Below are 9,543 nucleotides of genomic sequence, written 5' to 3'. Positions count from 1 at the left end.
CCCCACGCTTTTTTTAAAATAAAATACATTTTTTTATTTACACTATTATTAATTTATATTTATTGAAATTTTTAACACTATTCTTAATTTAAATTTATTAAAATTTATTTTCTATTTTTTAGTTTGGTTTTCTATAAAAAGCGTGTTTTTAGTTTTTTTAAACTATTATTTATTTTTTATATATGACTATATATGGAGCAATATACAGCCATGCAAGATTGTATATAGTCCCATATATAATTATATAGTCCCATATATAATTATATATAAGTATATATGATTATATATAATTAACAGACATAAAAATTTTTTCTTTGAAAAAAAATTTTTTTTTGGTAATCACAAAAAGTGTAAAATGATGTTTATAATTACGTTTAAATAATTCTGAAATACAAAATTTGTCACATTTCCTATGAGATGTTTTGGTCTGCTCTGCTACTGCCTAATAGTAAAATCATTATTTATTTTACTATTTAAATAAGTGTTATATTAAAATGAAATTCGGTAAAATAAATAAATTATGAATAATGACTATCCAAATATATATTAAAATCAATTATTATATTCCATTTATGATAAACTCATATGATACATTATGTAGATCATAGAATCGTTACCATCTAAGACAGCAGCACAGCAGACAGACACTTCAAGACGCACGGAGATCATCAAAGTTAAGCAGCATTGAGCAGGGTTAATAGTTGGATGGGTGACCGCTGGTGTTATAGCTATAAAATTATATCTAGATATTTTTTTTGCATTTTAATTAGTTACACAGAATTGCGTAGGACCATATTAAATATTCTATCCATAAAATTAACCCAATAATTAATTAGGTGTAATAAATATATAATTAAATATTGTTATATATAATTATATATAGATATATATAATTATATATAGTTATAGATAATTATATATAGTTATAGATAATTATATATAATTAGATATGATTATATTTGGCCATTTTTCATATATAATCATATATAACCAATTTATATATAAATATATATAATTATATATAAATATTTTTTCTCGGGTTGCCTTATAAGATATATCAAAATGCGATTTGATGGTTGAAACTACTTTTTCTTTCATGTCTTATGTTTTTATTATACTAATTAGATAATTTGTTACTAATTATTTATGTAACTTCACCAGGAGATTTTTATTTTCAATTTTAATAACTTTGAAAACGAAAGTCGTTTAACTTTTTTTTATTATTACGTCTCATTAAATTTTTATTTTTTGATCCATATCATTTATTGGTTCATTTAAAATCTTTATTCAGAAATGTTATTTTTCATCGATAATTTATAACAAAAACTTGATGTTTATTCGATTTCTTTCAATTTTTTTGTGGATTATTTTATTTTTAGAATTTTTATTTTTACCGGGATGTTATTGTTAGGAATCTATCACCCATACGAAGAACGGTGATCGGCCGATCATTGGGCTATGATAGCTGTTCGATCCTCGAGCATCGGTTGAGGATCAGAATCTGTATAGAAGCAAGACTCGCTGAGCATCGGATGTTAACATCAGCCCGAGACTGCCAATTGAGCATCGGCCGAGGATAGTAACCGAGCATAGGCCGAGAATAGTTATCGAGCATCAGCCGAGGACAGTAACCGAGCATCAGCCAATCATAGTGTACAAGGATTATCCTATTGTAGCTGTCGAGGATCGGCCTATCATAGTAATTCAGTCTCGGCCAAGGATATCGGCCGACTGATGATCAAGCGCGGTTAAAATAAAATTTCCAAAATAATTACATAATACAAATATTTACAGAAGAAAGTATATATTTTAGAACAATAGAAATATAAAAATTAAATAGAACAAGTTTTTGAATCTTAGATAATATTATCATAGTATGTAGTAGTAAAATAGCTATTATAATAATAGTAGTAATAATCGTTATAATCATAATAGTAGTAATAATCGTTATAATCATAATAGTAGTAATAGTCGTTATAATCATAATAGTAGTAATAATAGTTAGAATGATAATGGTGATAGTAATGAAAAATTTTCTTAAACTTTATAATTTACGCCCGTTTTCGCTTACTGCCATCTCTGTCCCCAAAGTTTGCCAAAAATGACCCAACGCTCGATCTCAAATTTTTAGTTTGGTCCGAGTCACCGAATTTTTTTTGTATAATATCTGAAATTTATAATATGTCTTGTAAGTAAATAAATACATTGTGGGACAAATGCCAAAAGAGCGTATAAAAAAATTTTTTTTTGTCATTTAGATGAAAATCGTTGAAAACGTCAAGATCAACATAAAATATTTTTTTTTTTTAATTACTAACATCAAAAAAGTATTAAAAATTTTTTAAAGTATTAAAAATTTTTTATCTTATTAAAAACATTGGCAAAAAGCTCTAAGAGTAAAGCTAGATCAAAATGATACTGAAGAATATGAAAATCAACTGTAGCATAAAATTACACAATGGATTCATGCAATATAAGATGGCACAAATAATTTATACACCGTTTTGTCATTTGTCACGCGTAATATTACAGAGTTTGAAAACATAATTAAATAAAACTAACCTGATAAACAAACATATGTTTTAGTTGCACTAAAATTTAGTTTGCCCTCATCACGAATCATACGACCAGCTCCAGAGTAGAACTGTTGAACTTCTGGAGTAATAACTTCAGACAGTGTCTTTCGAATGCAAGTATTAACATCTTTCTCACCATAAGTTAATACTTCAAATAAGTTTTTTAAATTACTCTTTTCATTTTCATTATCTAATTTATCATCAAATTTCTTAAAGCTTTCAAGGTTATCAAAAGGAAATATTTCTATATAAATTTCTCTGGCTTCACTCAATGTCTTGTTAGGAGCCTTACTTGATGCAGAATTCATGATAACTTGTGTTTTTATATTGCCGCCTTGCTTCTGTATTTCATATAGAAGACTGAACTTCATTTTATCTAGCTTTTTCGATATTTCAGTGAATTTTAATTCAATATATTCTTTAGATAAACCTGAAATTATAACCAATAGAATATCAGTAAACATTGTAAATAGATGATGTGATAAATTTTCAATAATCCAGTATACCCAAAAAGTATCGAAGTAAACAAAATTACAAAATTCATAGAACATTTTAAGAAAAATACCTAACATTAATCAACTTATGAACATAAAGTTAGCCGACATCTAAAAATTTTTATAATTTTTTTTATTTAAAAAATTATTACAAAAAAATTAAAAAAAAAATTTTCATTTGTAAAAAAGTTCAAAAACTATAAGTGCAATTATTTTAAATTAAAATATTTTTAGTTCTAATTTAATAAAATAAGCAAAATAAAAAAATAAAAAATGTCGGCTAACGTCGACAATAATCAACTTGTCTAATTTAATACATTATAAATTTAAATAACAAACAATAAGTAAAGAAATAAAATCAAAAACTAATGATTAACACTTACCACAATTGCTACAAGCACCGTCGTATGTCATGTCTGCATTTATCTCAGGTAATCTTTTAGACCCATCTGAAGAATAAATACCATAATTAAATAAATTTTAATAAACAAATTAGAAATTAAAATAATAATAATAAAAATTAGTGTACTTTTAAGTTTTTCTGACTTGTTACTGAGAGCAGCTCGAGAAAAATTACTATTTTCAAATAACGACGAAGACACTGAGTCAGTATCATTAAGATAGTCGTTCAAAACCTGAGATGTACCACTGGCTACCTGAGATGTACCACTGGCTAGATCTACATTAAACCAAAATTTTAATCAATTATGACATATTATTTAAATTTTTTTAAAAATAAATTCAAAACTGTATATTAACGTTTCCAAGACAAACACATTTGATTTAATTTAATGAATTGAAAACGATAAATATTAATAGGCAAACAAAAAAATTATTATCAAAGAACATTCGATTAATCAATAAATTTTAGTACACCAGGTAATAAAGTTATATTTATTGCATAATAATGAATATACCTTTTTTTCTTGATGATTTTTTGGGTCGATTTTTTTCAGTAACAATACTCTTTGGATCATTTCTTGATAAAACTGAATCAATACCCTCTATATCATCTAATTCTCGACTTATACCTGCAGATGAGAGTTGTTGAACAGTCGGGGAAATAGCTCGTCCTGGGTCGTCAGTGTTGACATTTATCGTGGTTTCGGCACGTAGTAAGTGCCGTTTTCCTTTTTCTAAAGTATCTGTAAATAAATTTCATATTATATATTATGCATAAAACCATAGTTAGAAAAAAATCAATAGCAAATGAACAATTTACCAGAACAAGAGATTATTTCGACTTCACAAAGTATCCAGCTTTTCTTTGGTAGAGAATTTTTCTTCAAATATTTCTCTCTTTTTTTTAAATCTTTTTTTGTATTCGGATAATAGCAGTATACTTTTTCATCAATGGTGTCAAGCCATGAATAGGGGACCAAATCAATCTCATCGTAACCAGAACCTCGTCGTGGTAAAAAACACACAACTACATATTGAGTTGGTCCTTCGATGTCGGAATTATTATCACTCATCTAATAATCAAAATATTAATATTCATGAATAAAATTAAAGTAAAACTAACCCATCAAATGAATTCAAAAGAAATGAACGAGAAAGGGCATAGCCGGATTAATATGGGAATTCTGCCCCCATGGCTTTTTTGACTCATACTTAGGGGGTCGATTTGGTATCGAATGAAAATAATTCACACCAATTTTTAGCTCTTTAACTCAAACGGTATTCGAGAATTTCAAAAAAACCTGTTTTTTCAAAATTATTTTTATTTTTATAGTAAAATTCGGAATTGATTAATGATGATTTTTTTCCTAATTCTTACGAGTCCAAAACATGAAAAAATCATATGATCATGATTCTCAAATAGAAAACCGATTTTTAACAGAGAAAAGAAAATTATTTTTTTTTTTTTTTCAGCCCTTTTGAAAGATGTGACCCACCAAAATTTTTCAGAAAAATTCTTTTAGACCCCTCTAACCTCAAGAATTTTTTTAAATTTTTATTAATGGTGGAACAATTCAAAAAAAATTAAAAACTCATTTTTTTTTCAAAATCTTGCGTTTTAACAAATTTACATTTTTTTTAGTACACATAAATACGTAGAAAATTTTATTTTTACCAAAAAATATCTTTTCAAAATATAAACAGAAAGATTCAGTAGGTTAAAGTGATTAGAAGGGTTATTATTGATTCAAAAGACACTTAAAGTTAATACTTATATATTTTTTCATACTATTGGGAAATATTTTGAATTTTGATACAGAAAAAATAAAAATTTTAATCAAAATAACAATTAGGCTATTCTTCATCACTGTCTTCATTCACGACGACACTGATTTTTTCATCAATAAACAGACGACTAAGTATCTCAGCTGGTTTTACGATTTTCGCTAAGTATCGGGCGTGAGATAAATAGTATATAATAGCAGCAATGTGTGAGCAACATCCAACAGTACGTCTACCATTTGCACAATCACAACAATATCGAGTTATTCCAGAGATATCGTTCTTATCTGATTGATATTCAACAAAACAATGATATGTCTTCGAATTAATATGTCGAGATCTGACTTTTGAATTTTATAATATTAGGTGTAATTTTTAAATAATAAAGTATTATCGTTCCGTTTTCATCCATCATTTCAGCTAAATACGATACAGCTTGAGACATTTGATATGATCCCGTGAATAGAATTTTGAGTTCTTGTTCCGTTAATTCAGGAAAATCAGTTAACATATCTGAAGTTATTGTTGCAAAAGGAACTTTTCTTCTTGCCCAACGATTAGTCTCTACTTCTGAGGCTAAGGTATTATCTTGATACTTTTTTGAGTTCATGGCGGCAATAATTTTTTCAGAAAGATCGAGATCAGAATCAAGTCTCTTATCAAATTCATTGTGCAGAAAACAAGCGATTCGACAAAAAACACCAGTTTTTGGAAGCAATTTATTGTCTAGTTTATGATCTAAAATCCTAAACTTCTGCTTAATATCTCCATGTACTGCTTCAACAACCCAACGGATTTTGGTAACAAAACGGGATTCATTTGATTCATCTGTGGTCAGTTGATTGCGTTTTCCTTTGAGAGCAGGCATTAGCACTTTAAACCCCAATTCTTCTAAATATACTATCACATCCCGGAAGCCACGATCAACTACAATAATGTCACCTTTTTTCAGCAACTTGATCAGACCATTGGGATCACTTAAGATGATTCTCATAATCTCAGCATCGTTCATATTAGCTGTATATGGCCCGAGCATATCTATAACGAAACCATTTGTAGTACATATCGTGAATGGTTTGCACAGAGGAACTTTCTTTTGACCAGAATATGATTTCCTCTGGTATTCGTTATTTGCACTTTTTTGATGACGAATATATGTTCCATCGCAAATGAATATCAACTGGTCATCTTTCACTTGATACAGCACTTTAGCAGTATTAGAGGTATTGGCGAGTAATGTCTCCCCTACTAATAGTATCGATTCCGAAATACTGAGGTAAAACATCTTTTTCAAATGAAGATATTACTTCATCACAGTAGTCGGATACCATTTGTTCCCGAGCTAAACCAAAAATGGAAGATATCACTGCATTTGAATTTCCTGTTCGTAATTTGAATAAAAAAATAACGAGAGCTTGAATGACATTACGATTCACTGATTTTCTCATCGACGTTAACATTTCACGAAGTTTTATCAATTTTTCCCAGGTAAGGCTCGTAAATACCTCCAACTGTTTTTCTGAAAACGAGTGATCTCCAATTTTATCAATTATAGACGAATCAGTGCCAATAGCCAGCTGCCCAAGTAATTTTTCCAAATCACGAACTTCAAATACACTGGTATTCGAATAAATCCGAAAATTGTTAATATCTTCATCATAAAACCGCTTTTTTATAATGTGATCTTTACAACACCGATTTCCTTCAGGAATAAAGAGTCGTCTTGTCGAAAATACTTGTTTGCGTGCTTCAAATGGAACAATTGTGATATTTGCTGATAATCCACAAAGGCAACAGTATTTATGTGTCGATATGATTCGGGGAAAACCCAACTCCACAAATTCTAACTCTTCTTCCATTTTTCTTCAATAACATATGAAGGATCTTCAGATGATGATACGGATGAAACAGTAGTGGATGAAGACTGAGAAAAAAATTGGCTGACTTTTGATACTAACTTGATCTGCAGATGAATCCTGAGTGTTCTTAAGTATAGGTGGTCTTGTTAAAATAACTCGACACTTACTACAAAAGGCATCATTAACAAGAACTCTCTTTCCAATTTTTCTGTCGCAATATTAGCTTCATCAATTGTCATAACAACTTTTTTATAACCAACTGCTTTACGCAAATATATGTTACAATTGATACATTTTTTATCAAAATCCATTCTAACATCAATATTAAAATTATATATTAGGAATTTGGACATATATAAACTGATTAAATATAAAACTTCACTTACTTGAGTCTTTGTAATCGACTGTGACACTATTTAACGACAAAAAATAGTATCTCATAAAGATGAGACAAGATAATATAACAAAAATGATACTCCAGTATAATTTTATGGTGGAACGAAAAAACATTGTCAATATAAGTACTGAATTAATTAATGCGTTAACTGCTATTCAGACAATGACATCAACCATAGAAGCTTCTTTGTTTTTAGGTTATCTAAACAAGCGGAACCTTAGAAGAAATAATAAATGGATACAGAAAATCCCGATAGATGGCGTTATAATGTGCCAACTTGGCCAAAATTTTGAAAACATAGTTTTAACGTTATCGTTGTCTAGTATAAAGATTGAGAAGTAATGTAATTGTGAATTTTAAACAAAAAATAAAATTTTCTACGTATTTATGTGTACTAAAAAATGTAAGCTTGTTAAAACGCAAGATCTTTAAATTAAAATAAGTTTTTAATTTTTTTGAATTGTTCCACCATTTCTAAAAATTCAAAAAATTCCTGAGTATAGAGGGAGTATAAAAGACATTTTCTGACGAATTTTGGTGAGTGACATATTTCAAAAAGGCTGAAAAAAAAAAAAAATAATTTTCTTTTCTCTGTTAAAAATCGGTTTTCTATTTGAGAATCATGATCATATGATTTTTTCATGTTTTGGACTCGTAAGAATTAGAAAAAAAATCATCATTAATCAATTCCGAATTTTACTATAATAATAAAAATAATTTTGAAAAAACAGGTTTTTTTGAAATTCTCGAATACCGTTTGAGTTAAAGAGCTAAAAATTGGTGTGAATTATTTTCATTCGATACCAAATCGACCCCCTAAGTATGAGTCAAAAAAGCCATGGGGGCAGAATTCCCATATTAATCCGGCTATGCCCTTTATCAATTACACTTAAATCGCGCAAAATAATTGTTTATTTATCCGAAAAATAACATAATTTAGTAATAATAAATTTAAATAAATAAAATAGAATAAAATTTTAATGATTTTCAAGTTATTAAATTGAAAATACTTACATTGAACGTTAATTTAAAAAATTTTTCTATTGTTTCACGTGTTTACGCTCACGTGTTACACTTGATTTGAAAGTGTTAACAAAAGCAGAGCAGACGCGCACACATAGACGCAACTAACTTTTTACTCACGCACACACAATAGCGCCGCACCTAAAATTCAGTCTATACAGTATACATAAACACAGTTAGCCAGTCGATTCGAGTTTGCCATGGATATACGCACACAACTGCAACTACTTTTTATAGTACACTTGTAGCAGCGACTAACTCTTTACGCGGAAACACACACACACTAATGCTTTATCTATAATTCATATATACATATATTAAACCAACGCTGACACGCGGTATTTTTTTAAATCCATCGATGGATAATATCATACATATATAACACTTTTATATACAGATCTACACAATATTATATGCATATATACATTATTATTATTTTACACATGAGTTTTTAACTGCAACGATAATCACTAATGAATGTTTCTATTAATAAAAATATACAGACCAATAAAATTTTTTAATTCATGCTAAAAATTTTCTGATGCTGACATTTTTTTGTAACTGTCAAATTATTCGTGTAATAAAGAGACCGCGCATATTTTATCATCACAATCGAACAATACACATTTATTTTTTATAAATTCTGCTGAATGAATTTCCTGCAATTCCGAAAAATTGTCTTCTAAAAAAATACCAACGTCTTTTGAAGGAGTGGGATAATCAAAAAGATTATCAGCATTGAGCATTTGATGTCCGAGGATGTAAATTTCGTTCAACTTCGGTGTTTTTTCTACGTTTGTTTTCGTTGTCAATAGTTGATCAATTATAATCACTTTATTATTTTTTAATAAAATAATATTATCCGGCCGGTTCGAACTTAAATAGTTTTGTTTAATAGTAATACTTGAAACGCTGGAGTATAATTTTCCTTCAAAAACAATATCGGATGAGTTATTTATTTCGCACTTCTCTACACTTTTTATTTTTTTTATTTTAATTACACTTTCATG

The 9,543-nt window shown here is 28.2% G+C and overlaps 1 protein-coding gene across 1 annotated transcript; it reads right to left on the bottom strand.

Moving 5' to 3' along the window:
- Window positions 1–1,976: 1,976 nt before the first annotated feature.
- Window positions 1,977–8,907, bottom strand: LOC123270374. Its single transcript, XM_044736394.1, has 7 exons — window positions 8,525–8,907; window positions 4,293–4,545; window positions 3,988–4,215; window positions 3,600–3,749; window positions 3,454–3,519; window positions 2,563–3,006; window positions 1,977–2,167 (listed from the first exon to the last, which is right to left on the bottom strand). Exons 2-7 carry the CDS (start codon window positions 4,543–4,545, stop codon window positions 2,052–2,054), a joined length of 1,257 nt encoding a protein of 418 aa, XP_044592329.1. The 5' UTR covers window positions 8,525–8,907; the 3' UTR covers window positions 1,977–2,051.
- Between the last annotated feature and the right edge of the window lie 636 nt (window positions 8,908–9,543).

This window comes from Cotesia glomerata, linkage group LG1 (genome assembly GCF_020080835.1).
Source record: "Cotesia glomerata isolate CgM1 linkage group LG1, MPM_Cglom_v2.3, whole genome shotgun sequence".
NCBI classification, from domain to species: Eukaryota; Metazoa; Arthropoda; class Insecta; order Hymenoptera; family Braconidae; genus Cotesia; species Cotesia glomerata.
The sequence above is the reverse complement of the archived record's forward strand: the minus strand, read 5'-3'. Positions and strand labels throughout refer to the sequence as shown.

Bases quoted from the DNA above. Each gene is read 5' to 3' on its own strand.
- LOC123270374 (XM_044736394.1), bottom strand. From the start codon at position 4,545: ATGAGTGATAATAATTCCGACATCGAAGGACCAACTCAATATGTAGTT. The intron at 4,216-4,292 runs GTAAATTGTTCA...ATTTATTTACAG, and splicing joins CGAAATAATCTCTTGTTCTG to ATACTTTAGAAAAAGGAAAA. The intron at 3,520-3,599 runs GTACACTAATTT...TTTATTCTTCAG, and splicing joins CAAGTCAGAAAAACTTAAAA to ATGGGTCTAAAAGATTACCT.